Raw genomic sequence first — 14,091 nt, forward strand, 5'->3', positions numbered from 1 at the left:
CCCATTGCGATGGAGGCGGAACAGGCAGGAACTCTCCCTCTGCTGATGGATACCTGGACTGTGGACGTTCGGCCTTCCCCCTCTTGGGCTCTGGACACACCGACCCCCCTCTTGGGCTCTGGACGAGCCGACTCCCCCGTCTTGGGCTCTGGACATTCGGGCTCCTCCCACTCAGGTGCAGGACGTTCGGACTCCTCCCACTCAGGCGCAGGACATTCGGGCTCCTCCCACTCAGGCGCAGGACGTTCGGACTCCTCCCACTCAGGCGCAGGACGTTCGGACTCCTCCCACTCAGGCACAGGACGTTCGGGCTCCTCCCACTCCAGGTCTGTGTCCTGTAACAGCTCTGGGCAGTGATGCTCCTCGTGCCCGTACTGCATGCACTGGGTGCACCACTCCTCTTCCTCCCATGTCTTCCTTCCTCTCTGCCTCCTTCTTCTCCCCTCTGTTTGCAGCGGCAGCTCCTCCTCCTCCTCATACTGGGTGGGGCAGACGGCCACTGTGTGCCCATATGCCCCACAGCCGGGGCACAACTCTGCCGCGAGCCCTTTTAAAAACAGCTCCCAGTTGTCATCCACCTCCTCCATTTCTCTCTTTTTTTTTTTTTTCAAACAAAAACTCACAAAAACTCCAAAAAAAAAAAAAATACTGCCCTGAGCCTCCAGGTGGCGCTATCCCACTTCACCAAATGTGACAAGAATGACAGAGGTTTGAGACTCAGAGACAGTTTAAACATTCAAAATAAAGCTTTTTAATAAACAAAAATACAAAATAAATCGGCACAAGGGCCAAACAAAAAGATTTCAATCACAAAATAAACACAAAACAAAACTTACAAAATAAAGGTTTCCAGGCTGGGCGATGCCTTCACTGGATGAGAAAATCCACAAAAACCAAAAACAGCAAACACCAACACCAACACCAACACCAACACCAACACCAACTTGCTTCCTCAGCTCCCTCCTCCTCATAGGAAGCTGAGGCCTCCTTTTATGTCAGGTGGCTGGGTGCTGATTCATCGTTAATTACTCTAATTAATTAATCAACCCCAGCCACCTGAACACAATAAACCCAGGCAGGTAGGGGAATTTAACCCCTTAACTGCCAATTTCTAAAGGGCAGAGCTCTGCTCTGCCACAGTCCCACACAATCCTTCACTTGCAATAATCTTCCTTGTACCACTTCAGTTACAGTAAAAGAATCAGGTTTAAAATCTGGAGCAAATAATACAGCAATGCCTGCACTAAAATTCGTACCATGGCTTAAAACAACCTCCCCTTTCCATTCATTAAACCAATCTGCCTGATTAACCTTATCTGTATGTGTCTCCTGAAGGTAAGCTACGTTAATTTTCTTCTGTTCCAAATACTCAAAGCAAATAGCCTCTTTATTGTATCCCTCCCACCATTTACATTTAAAATGCCCACCTTAATATTCTGCATGGCGATATTATATAGAGAACAACATGAAATTACCCAAATAGTAAACAAAAAGTAATCAGAAAAAGAAATACATTTTATTTGAGTTCATCATTGTTACTTTTTTAAGGGAAACCCAAACTTTACTAATCCAGTACTTTAATCAATCTTTTACTATTTTCTCAAGTCCTAGCGCCGCCGCATCTCTCATCACCTGATTAGTGGATCCTACAAACAACATGAAAAGTGATCCCTCACATTAATCCCTCTACGATCTTTAACAAACTCTAAAAACTTTTGGATACTCTGAGTGTTATAACCTCCTCTTGCCTGCTGGCTCGCTGAAAGCTCATAACTACACAAAGAGTGTGTGTCAATTCCTCCCTCTTCACTGTCACTGTCTGCACTATTATGCTCTAGAGCCTGAGGTGCAACACCTTTCTTTGGGACTGATCCTTCCACCTCCATCACTGCTCTCTCATCGCACGCAGCATTACCCAAACTCATACCGCATTTAGCAGGACTATCACTATGTTGGACTTTCCTTATTCGTTTCCGTTTAGGGAGTTTAAAAGCTACATCTTCCTTACTTCCTACTTCTCCAGCCCCCTCTCCTTCAATCACCATTCCCATTCCTGTCTGTTCACTAACCTGGAGCTCGTCCCCTCACTGACTTCTCCACCACATACCTGTTCTCTATCCATACCCCCTTGACCTGCAACCTCAGGCCACAGCCTCTGTGGTTCCCACAGTATCAGACTCAACCCTCACACTCTCCGCCGAAACCCCTGCCTCTGAGCTGGCCTGCTCAGCTGCGCCTTCTTCCGTATCACTCTCAACCACATCATTTTCAGCATCAGATCTTTTACAATTTTTTGCAATATGCCCTACACGCCCACACACATAACATTTCATTTGTTCAGAAGATGCAAAAACGATATATACTCACTGCCATCAACACGAAACCTAAAAGCAATATTCAGTTCGGTATCTGGATTATTTAGCAACATATACACCTGTTGCTAAATGAAATTACATGTTCTAAATCTTGTGCTTTACATCCCAACGGATTCATTGTGATTTCTGACATTATTTTGCCATGGCGGCTCAGCTCATTAAACAACAGCTCATTCTTTAAATAAGGCGGTACATTTGAAATTATAATTTCTCGCAGGAACAGCGAGAGGCAAAACCGAAACCAAAACCCCCTCAATGACTAACCCCTCCTGAACAACTCGATGCACAAGCTCTTCACTACTTAAAAATACAACCACTGCCTTGTTCATGCGAGAAGCCAATTTTATATTCTTCCCTGCTACAACTTTTGCCAACTCAGTGACACATTTCTCCACACTAACAATGGAATCGACAATGATTTTCTAGTTAGCTTATCAAAAGGAGGAATCGTGTCCTCTTGGGACTCCCTTTCCCGGAACCATACTGACTAAATCAGCTGACAATTCAGCTTTTTGTTAAACACACCCAGTAACTCAAGAATAAAGTCAAAACTTTTTAGAAGAAATTATAAGAAAAAAGGGGGAAAATGTAAAGAAAAATCTCCACTCATACAAACCGCTATCGCTCCCTCCAGCTTCACCCCCATACACTCCTGACAGACAGCAAGAGTAGATAGACGATAGAGATAGACCGATAGATAGATAGACCAATAGAGAGAGAGATAGATAGATAGATAGATAGATAGACACATACATTTACAGTAATTCTACAAATAGAGTTATGAAAACAGTTCTTACCAAGTTCCTCACGAAGGCGCTGAGCGGCTAAAAAAATGAATCAGACAGAACAGTGTGTGGTTATTTCAGCTCCAGTACAGATTAAAATGAAATTAGACAGAATAGTGTGTGGTTATGTCAGCTCCAGTACAGATTAAAATGAATCAGACAGAACAGTGCGTGGTTATTTCAGCTCCAGTACAGATTAAAATGAAATTAGACAGAATAGTGTGTGGTTATGTCAGCTCCAGTACAGATTAAAATGAATCAGACAGAACAGTGCGTGGTTATTTCAGCTCCAGCACAGATTAAAATGAATCAGACAGAACAGTGTGTGGTTATTTCAGCTCCAGTACAGATTAAATTGCAGTATACAGTTAAATTAACAGGATTTTTATATGAAAATGAATCTGATATCTGTGAAGTATATGAAACATACAAACTAAAATTGTTACAATTTTCAATATCCCTCCATAAGGAAATATTTATATTCCTAAGCCTTTACGTCCAACCCCCCCCCCCCCCCAACTTTTTTTTTTTTAAACTATAAATTTGAATAGATTAATTTATTTAACCAGGATATTTAATTTATTTAACCAGGTCTCATTTACAAGAGGGTCCTGGAAACAATAAAATCACAATTGCAATGTACCAACACACAATAACAACATGAGCAGTGCTGAATCAGCAGCACAGAGCTCCAAGAATACAATCAATAAGACAGCTATCAATGTGTTAATGTGGACTGCAGGAGAGGCATTGCTAGGAGGTTCTAAGCAATTCACAAATACGATCCTTAAAACCAGAGGAAGAGTCATTTTAACACAGAGAGATAATGCATGTGTTGTTAAACTTGCAGAACATATATTTATAATGATTTCTAATCAGCTGGATTTCAGGTCCAGGGATGTGTTTATTTATGGGTGTGGTAGTTTAAGATACTGCAGCAGAAACCTGGAATGGGTTTTCAGCATCTCTTCATTAAGTGCTTTACTTACCCATAGGCTCAAGCTGTCTCTCCATGGCTAGAAGAAAAACAGAACAGTCCCTATTATTGTAAACCTGTTTGACATGTTTAAAATGCACAGAGCTATATGAAATGCCTCATGATAATGATGAAGTTCATACCATCCATTCTTCTCCATTGGATCACCAGCAGAGGAATGGCTCCCATACTGAGAGCTAAAGTCAAGAAGAAAGCCACCATCCATCCAGAGACTCCTGGGAAAAAATCACCTGGAAAACAACACAGCAGCTCAACACACTGGAACACATAAACCCCTCCCAACACTGAGCCACACCCCTCATAGTGAGCATTCCACACACCCCTCCCAACACTGAGCCACACCCCCTCATAGTGAGCATTCCACACACCCCTCCTAAAACTGAGCCACACCCCCTCATAGTGAGCATTCCACACACCCTTCCCAACACTGAGCCACACCCCCTCATAGTGAGCATTCCACACACCCCTCCTAAAACTGAGCCACACCCCCTCATAGTGAGCATTCCACACACCCCTCCCAACACTGAGCCACACCCCCTCATTCCACACACCCCTTCCTACACCCCAGAGAGTCACAATGGCGGACTGCCCATACACCCCCCTCCACCCCCCGATCACCACAACCAAATGTGTTTGATTCAGATATTGACTGCCTGTGACAGAAATACAATGATGCATGGTTGTAAATCTCCCTCCCGACCTGTGAGGGCGCTAAGCAGCGAGAACAGAGTTCTTTGGACGGGCTGGCCTTACAGTTCTTTCCCAGGGTCGGGAAGTCGGCAAGTCTGGATGAAGGCGAGACTACGTTGCAAGAACGCATTGACCCGGAAGGGAAAAGACGTGGCAGCCGCAGATTGGAGAGGTGGTTGCACTCGTTTACCAAGGGGTCATGTATGACAGCATAAACGGGGGCGGAGAATCGCAATCTGTTCCTTCGCTTTGGTTTGGGTAAGTAAACTGAGAAGGACAGTGAGAGACCCGTTCCTAGTCAGAAAATTACCGTGAGTGTTTTGTTTGTTTTGTCTTGTAATTGTCTTGTCTTGCACATTACCAGACAGCTAGCACAGTTCCGGAGCTGTCGCCGAGGGCCAGCACTAAGAAGGAACGGCACTTCACCATTGTCACAAATATAAACCCCACCACGAGCACTACTGCACGCACCCAGGACGGGTGACCATGTCTGTATTATTGTGGGTCAGATACTGTGTTTATTAGTTGGGACTGCAATCCCGTTATTGTTTACCCCGTGCAGTACACATTGTTGTGTATTGCTGGGGGAGTTACTGTTTTGGTCACCAGACCTGGAATGAAAAAAACCCCACTTTTCCAAATTGGATTACAAGGCTCTGTCTGTTTAATTACCACAGTGCAACACTCCTGCACCTGTTCTCACCCAGTCACTTTGCCACACTGGCCCACTAGTTCATGTGTTTGATTCAGATATTGACTGGTCCACTAATTCATGTGTTTGATTCAGATATTGACTGGTCCACTAGTTCATGTGTTTGATTCAGATATTGACTGGTCCACTAATTCATGTGTTTGATTCAGATATTGACTGGTCCACTAGTTCATGTGTTTGATTCAGATATTGACTGGTCCACTAGTTCATGTGTTTGATTCAGATGTTGATGCCCCATCATGTTGACTGTAATCTATGGTCAGTGTCAGTCAGGCTCAATCCACAAACATGTGATACTCACTGGATATGTGGAGTTTGGATTCCCAGTCTGGTTTGGGTGTTTTACTTCTAACCAAACAGGAGAACACGTTGGACTGCTGTTTGATTTTGATGTAGCTGCTGACACTGCAGAGCCCCTGACTGACTCTCAGCAGTGTTATGTTGGACAGTGATGTCACATCGTTTCCATCCCTGTCTCTCCAGATGACTTCAGGTTCAGGGCTCCACCCCTCTGATCTGCACACCAGCCGGGTCTGCTCTCCTTGTGTAGAGTCCATAGAGATTGAGGGCTGGGTCCCCAGAGCTGTCAGGGAATAGAGGTAGTGAGACACACACAGACAGACACACCAGCCAGGTCTGCTCTCCTTGTGTAGAGTCCATAGAGACAGATTACACACAATTACACAACGGGAAATTACGCAATTACGCGCTCGTGTAATTTTACGCATAAAACGTATCACCACGCAGAGGTGCATAATATTAAATAATATTGCCATTAACAGAGATGGAAAGGGAAACATGTTGGATCACACTGAGGATAAAGGGAACATGGATCGATTTTGCCAGAAAATGCCATGACAATGGTCCCACGTTGCAAATACATCAGCAATAGATTTTCTTTGCTTTGCTTTGCACACTGTGAAGGTGGCACCGATGCGATCCAGAGCTCTAATTTGAAAACATTCACTTTCAGAAATTCAGATACATCAATGCAGTAACAAATACAGCTGATGCTGAGCACAGCACCTCGCTGTGCAATCTTGTCCTGTTCGATTGGAGGCGTTCTCTTTCGGAAGACAAACTGAAATTTATTACAATCTTGGAATTTAGAAAGACTTTGTGTTAAGAAACAAATCCATTGTTTTCTACTAGTATTTTGATATCCAGTATGAGAGAAGAACCCAATACAACTGCCTAACGCTTTTCAGTGTTGTAAATCAAACCCTGACTTTGACATCGATTATCATGCAAATTCTAACAACGATTATCGATCATTAGAGTTAAAATGCTTTAAAAATAATTTAAAAAATTCCTTAAGGTAACAGTTTAACGAAACAATAAGTCCTCTTTTTATAGAGCATGGTATAAAAAAAACTCATTTCAAACAAATCTCAATGTTTTAAGACACGTTTGATAAATACATTGGCAATTAAATATAGCACTCTCCATTTTTCATATTCCTGCCGTCACTTTGCCTGATGAATTTTCAGTGTAAAATAAAAAAAAAAACTCACTGTCCAAAGGACAATGGCCTATTCACATGGAAATAATTCTCTTTCTTATTTTTTTTTTAATTTGCTGTTGAGGTTACAATTTCTGAATTACGTAGCCCAGCTTCTGGTGAATGCAGCAGTTCCCTGCCAGTATGCTGCGGCTGCAGAGATGCATTTCACTTTTTGCTGTCATTAAAACTTTACATGACTTTGCATAACCACTTAGGTTTGCATTATCTTCAGTGAATTAGGGGTACATTAGAGGTAGCCTATCCTTCCCTGCAAATGAACTTTCCACAGCGACACATTCTCCGGCTGATCATTTTCGGTTTGCGTCTCCATACTCGAATATGTAGAATATTTCACACATGTATGTGGATTTATTATTAACTGACTTACTGCCCACATCGCAACCAAGACATGTAGAATCTCTCTTTCATACATGATGTACAGGCCTAATCAATCTACAGCATGCTGTAGAGAGCCACGTGCCTGACAAGCAGGTTGCGTTCTGGTATTTAACCAGAAACAAAAAACAACAAAAACAAACTTTCCGAAACAGCGGCATGTGACAGCGCAGTAATGTTAAATATTATTAGTCTCGCTCAAGACAGACGGCTGCAGTTGGGACTGATTTTAAACAAAATAATATGTATAAAATAAATTATTAAAAGCAGGCTACTCTTGATCTCTGCAGCATCATCCTATATTTGTTCACAGATGCATATTCTCAATAGCTTTTAGAAGCAACAACACAGATTACGTTCTTGTCAGTAAGTTAATATATACAAGACACTTTTAATTTCATGGAATATTCGATTTCATTAAAATATTATTGATTTGTTATTGTGGGGTCCCAATTGATAAATAATTCGATTATTATCGTTATCATTACAAGCCTAATACTTTTGTTACTTTGCATATACTTGTACAGATACTGCATAATTTTGCATAATTTTTTCTGTGCATAATTCCCTAGGGTGTAATAGATAGACACACCAGCCAGGTCTGCAGGATATGGAGGTGTTATTTCAGATTTAAACACATTGTAATTCAGCACTGACCTCTGACTATCAGTTCAGTCTTTCCTTGTCCACCCCAGACACCATCAGTGGCATAGCAGGAATAGACCCCACTATCAGAGGGACGGAGGTTTCTCAGGTTCAGAGAGAGAATGCCTTCCTGCAGCTCCAATCTAGAGAGAGCAGTGCGGCCCCGATAGTCACTGTCCTGATCATCTGTGCGATCCCTTCGATCTTCATATAAATGAACTAGGTTAATGAAGCTCTCTCTGTACCACCTCACTACCATGTCCACAGCACTAAGACGGGGGGTGATGTGACAGGGCAGGGTGACATCTTCTCCAGGAGAGGCAATGATTGGCTGATCAAAGCCAACAACAGTGCTGCCTTCTGAAAAACAAAACACTGGCAATTAGAAACAAACAAGTATTTGCTCAAACAGTACCCTAGTAGAAGAAGCAGCAGCGCAAAGCTATGAGATATGAGCTATAAGCTGTGACCCTGGGACTTCTACACTAAACATCCAGCTATGAACGTTGGTGCATTAGACCCACTGGTCCAGAGCTCAACCAAAGCCCCAGTACACTTAGTAAGCTAGGAGACTGAACAGGCAAATTGAACTGCAATTCCCCTTCCTATAAAAACAGGACATCTCTGAACTTGTGATCTTGCATCTCAGTGGATCTGTCCTGCTGAAATATCTTCAGGTTAGGATTAGTGATGTGTCTCTTCATCAGTTTCATTTCTACAGTCCCTCTCACCTTGTGTAGAAACAGCTGGTAGCAAACTCAAGACAATGAGACAGGTCCTCCCCAGGAATCTCATCTTCATTTCCCTGGAAAACACCACAAGTGTTTGAGTGACAGTGACTGCTTTACGGTATCCTCAGTAAGGAAAGAGAAAAGGGATTTGGTGCTACACTGGGATAGATGTTATGGTATCCTCAGCAAGGAAAGAGAAAGGGGGGTTGGTGCTACACTGGGATAGATGTTATGGTATCCTCAGCAAGGAAAGAGAAAGGGGGGTTGGTGCTACACTGGGATAGATGTTATGGTATCCTCAGTAAGGAAAGAGAAAGGGGGGTTGGTGCTACACTGGGATTGATGTTATGGTATCAGTAAGGAAAGAGAAAGGGGGGTTGATGCTACACTGGGATAGATGTTTGCTGGTAAACTGCAGATCTTGTTTGATGATTCATCTGTTACTGTTTGTGTTGCTGACCTTAACCAAGTGGTTTACTAAAATACCATTTTAGATATGTGGTCTATATGATTGCTGTTATATTATATGAGAACTGCCTTGCCAATTAATTGTGAATATTTATATACATGATATTGGTGCTATAGAGGTGTGTATCTTCTCCATTAATTGAGCCTTTAGCAGCTATTACAAAACTACTGATCTGGGTATTTTAGATTCAGTGCATTTCTCTACAATTGTAAACTTGTGTGGCAGTGTGGAAATGCAAAAGCCCTGCCAGGCATGGCTATGTGCGTGTGTGTGTGGGGTGGGGGGATATTGGGTGGCAGGGAGTGAGTTAAAATCATCCATGCAAAAACATGTGGGAATGTGGGCGTCACCGGTGTATAAATAGGGTGATCACAGGTGTTAGTTAGTAAGGATTGGACTGATGTCGGTGTTAGAGGTGGAGGTGCGTGTTCTGTGTTCTGGATTCTGTATTCTGTGTTCTGTGGTCCGTGTTCCGGCTCTCATTTACATTTCATCACAATCACTTCAGTGTCACCAGCGTAGCAGCAGCCTGTCTGTGTATCACAGTTAGAACTAGTGATCGGATTATCAGCAGCCTGCCTGTGTATCACAGTTAGAACTAGAGTTGCGAGCAACTTTACGGCTTCCAAGCAGTTATCGTGAAATTTAAGCGCATTGGTTATTATAAATGAAGTGTTATCATCACAACTGTGCTAACTGTGTCAATTTTGGCCCACATATTGGAATTATTGGTTAGTAGGGAATTTAAATTTTATTTGGATGCACACAAAATTCTAAATAGTATGCAGTCATATAGACTTGAAAATAATGCATATAAGAGGCTAACATTGTTCTAAATTCTAGATCAATTTTTTTTAAAGCAATAGAAAGTGATAGTGTAACGATTGACTATCAGGGGTGCCTGGCAAATACACCATTCACCATATGTAATTGTCAGCAAAGCACTACTAGCACATAACATGTGCACGATTCATGAGTAACACCACTCAAATCCTACGCGACGAATTAAACATGGCAGAGGAGAGAAGAAGCTGGAACAGAACCCAGAGAGACAGTAGAAATGGAGCAGTTATTGTGCTCTGCAGGTAATAGACCTTCTCGAGAGTTGGCTCAAATACAAACAAATTATTTCATAATAAATCACATCCAAAGTTATATTATAGCACTCAATAGTTAACCATCTGGCCCAACAAACATTATATCCGGCTGAATCAAAAACATCATATTGCACACTTGATAAACTCATTATAGTTTGCACATAAATAGTATTGCACATCAGTAGTAGCCAAGATATAAAGCACACCTTAAAAACCCTTTGTGGTCCATTTATTCAGCGTGTCTCAGGCGCGTCAGGTCCAGTTTATTTTCACATGCGCAGTTTATTTTCGACGCGCTGTTTAAAAGTATTTTTTCACAGTAAAACAAGTTTACTTAAAAGGCACTGCATATCAAAAGGACACTCAATACTTCATCTCCAGCCCCACCCCACCCCTTGTTCGCTATATTTTTCAAAAAACTCTTACTAGTACATACCGATAAATCATCTCTTGATCAAACTCCTCAATCATGCGATCCAAGTCATTATTTTATTATTATAACATCTAAAAAAAAAGCTCTGCAAATGTCTGTGATATTCATTGAGCGCTGGTTGCGGAAGCAGCTGTTTATTTATGTCCGTGTCATCTATGTGGTGTCGGGGCTATCAGTATTCATGAGATACGCCCTTTTTTCGACTTCTCTCAGCTCCTATTGGTCTCACTCGGCCATTGAATGGGTTTCTCAGCTTCTTCCTGAGAAAAAACGACTAGATGCCCCCCCCCCCCCCCCAGTACCTTCTGTGCAGTCGAGTTTAAAAAAAAAAAAAATCAGTTAACACATTCTTGTACTACCCGAGCTCAGTCATTTTTTGTAATACTTAGAGTGTGTGAGAGTGTGTACAGTTTTGTAACGCCAGCCTTTCCAGTGTAATTACTGTGTTTTGAGTTACATGACTTAGTGAAACGGTTCTTGACAGACACCACCAAAAAGATGTCTGCCTTTAAGATTTGTTTTGCTCAATTGCCATGGTAAGCTGTCCCCAGTGGTGGGAATGTGTCATTTCAGGGTAGAAAATTGCATCATTTGGTATAATTTGGCATTGATTGGCTCATGGCAGCCATGTTTGTTGATGTAGGAACTTTTCCTGACTACATTTTTTAGAGGACAGTACAAAGATAACGTATACCCAAGATTCACGTCAATCAGCCAAAGGGCTCATAAGGAGTTGTTGTTTAAGTGTTTTACGCAAAATCCAACATAGCTGCCACACCATGTGACCGATCCACTTTTCCTTAAGTAGAATCAAATCGTGGACATGAGCACACTATGTACAAATTTTTTCACAGCTGTAATGTTTACCGTTCATGAGAACAAGACTTTTGAAAATTGCACAAAAATATCATTACATCTAAGATGGCTGCCACACCATTTGACCTAAGGCCACCATATTGCCCATGGCACTACATCCCATAGTCCTCTACATCTGTGTGAAATTTCGTGCATTTTGGTGCACTCGGCCATTGAATGGTTTTCTCAGCTTCTTCCTGAGAAAAAACGACTAGAGATCGTTTTTTTGCGTCTTTTTGATGATGTTGGACAGGGTCCGACTTAGGACCGCAAATGGTTAATCATGTATATTGTGATCAGTGAAAAAAAAAAAAAAAACTCCATACGTCTTTCAAATACATGTGATTGTGGTTTTTATCAGTTTAGTCTTAATTATAAGTATGAATGTAGTTATGAAATTAAAAAAAAAATTACAGTAAGTATTTGTCAGTACAGTACCTATTCACTTAAATTCCGTATGTAGATACTATTGAATCAGAGACGATTTATTTGTAAACACAGCCCTATAAATACAACTTAATATAATTAAAAGAAAAGGTAGAAGGTAACTGACGCCTGTTATATGTTAACATTCTGCCGAAATTATACTCATGGTAGCTTTATAAAACAAATTTGTTCATAAGTTTTACAAACTGCGTATAACTTTTATTTCGAGACTTTGAATTTTCCCATTGACTTGTCAACACATTTTGGCGGTAGGTTTATACTAGAAACACTTTAAAACATACAATAACCAAACGAATATCATATTAAACATCATTTATAGATCCTGTAGCTGCCACAGCGCTTTAAAGTCTGCTTTTTATTCTCCATGAATAACTATGTGATCTTTACAGTTACAATGTTATTTCATAGAGCAAGCGATTCTGAACAGTTTTGTTTATACATTTCATTACCAAACATAACTATAGTTAAATGAAAGATATGGCGCCAAAGTGCCCCCCCCCCCCAGTCTTTTAAATAGGTACACGCTTGGGTTTATTGTAACAGATTCAGGATTTGTGACGTGTTTGACCACAGTTCAGTCGTAAAAATATTTATATAACGATTTTTAAGCAAACTGCATTCGTGTTACTGTAAAGCTGATGTATTATGCATTTAATTGTTTCGATTTTTGTGGTTTAAATGCATAGTGCAGTTTTTTTCACGTGGATGCAGCTGCAACAGTTATTAAAAAAATGTTCTTCGTTTACAGTATGTGCCTTTGTATAATGTACTGTGTGTACATGTGAATTAATATCATCCTTTCCACAGTAATTAAGTTACATGAGTTAGTAAAACTGTTCTTTCTAAACTTTTTTGGCTTCTGTTCAGCTATGACAGCGTTTTAAAAAAAAATGTGATTACAGAACATTTGTGTACAGCCCGAGAAGACGGTAATTTTTTTCAAATGCTTTGTGTGTATCAGTATTGCCTGCATGTCAACAAGGTTATAAGTAAACAAACAGCATTACGGCCGAGAAGCTGGTAAGGTCGAATTATACTAAATTTTTGCTTTTTGGGGGGATTCTCCATGAATAACTATGCAATCTTTACAGTTACAACACTGTTTCATAGAGAAAGCGATTGGGACCATGACACAACATCACATAGTGAACTAGTGATCTGATTATCAGCAGCCTGTCTGTGTATCACAGTTAGAAATAGTGATCTGATTATTATTAGGATTCCAAGCCGTAGGCTGGGGAAGCCTATTGTTTTTGTTAGGATTATTATTATTTATTTATTTTTTTTCTGCCAAAACATGCCACAAAACTCACGAAATTCGGTACACTGGTAGATGCCTATGGATGATAGTCGGTGATATTCTGCAAATTTGCGCAAGTCACATGGTTTGGCAGCCATATTGGATTTTGCGGAATTTGTTAAAATGCCTATGTATCGGAAACCGCTTACTGCAGAGTTCTGAAAATTGCTATACATGTTGAGGGATAGTCCATGATTAACTGTTGTTAATATGAAGCTGATTGGTTCTGTGGTTTGGCAACCACATTGATTAATGACATAAAATTACCATAAAAATATAAAATCATCAAAATTCAAACATCTTCTTCTCTGAAACCGCTTATCCGATTGAAACAAAAATTGGAATAAAACATCTCAGTATGGCCATCTGTTACGCTTCTTCAAGGGAAGTTGCTACTGTGAAAATCATGGCGTCCACGCTGCATGACATCATCAACATACGCAACTGGCTATAAGACTGTGTATAACTTCTTATCGGCTGCACCAAAATGCACAAAATTTGACACGGATGTTGAGGACTACGTGATGTTGTGTCGTGGTAAATATGGCGGCCTTTGGTCACATGGTGCGGCAGCCATCTTGGATTTAATGAAAAGTTTAGACAATATTCAAAAGTCTTCTTCTCATGAACGGTAAATAGTACAGCTGTGAAAAAT

The 14,091-nt window shown here is 41.0% G+C and overlaps 1 protein-coding gene across 4 annotated transcripts in view; it reads right to left on the minus strand.

Annotated features, from left to right (window-relative positions):
- Positions 1–14,091, minus strand: part of LOC117968546 (butyrophilin subfamily 2 member A2-like) — a 51,148-nt gene that overhangs the window by 29,439 nt on the left and 7,618 nt on the right. For 2 of the 4 annotated variants that reach the window (XM_058988970.1, XM_058988968.1), the window contains exons 2-7: positions 8,836–8,909; positions 8,117–8,461; positions 5,861–6,142; positions 4,280–4,387; positions 4,150–4,176; positions 3,173–3,199 (exon numbers count right to left, since the gene is read on the minus strand). In XM_058988970.1, coding sequence (XP_058844953.1) covers positions 3,173–3,199; positions 4,150–4,176; positions 4,280–4,387; positions 5,861–6,142; positions 8,117–8,461; positions 8,836–8,905 — 859 coding nt within the window. In that variant the 5' untranslated portion in view covers positions 8,906–8,909. Of the gene's footprint in view, positions 1–3,172; positions 3,200–4,149; positions 4,177–4,279; positions 4,388–5,860; positions 6,143–8,116; positions 8,465–8,835; positions 8,910–14,091 lie in introns of all 4 variants that reach the window. The other 2 variants (XM_058988969.1, XM_058988967.1) reach the window with 1 other exon arrangement.

Source organism: Acipenser ruthenus, chromosome 16 (genome assembly GCF_902713425.1).
Source record: "Acipenser ruthenus chromosome 16, fAciRut3.2 maternal haplotype, whole genome shotgun sequence".
Taxonomy (NCBI): domain Eukaryota; kingdom Metazoa; phylum Chordata; class Actinopteri; order Acipenseriformes; family Acipenseridae; genus Acipenser; species Acipenser ruthenus.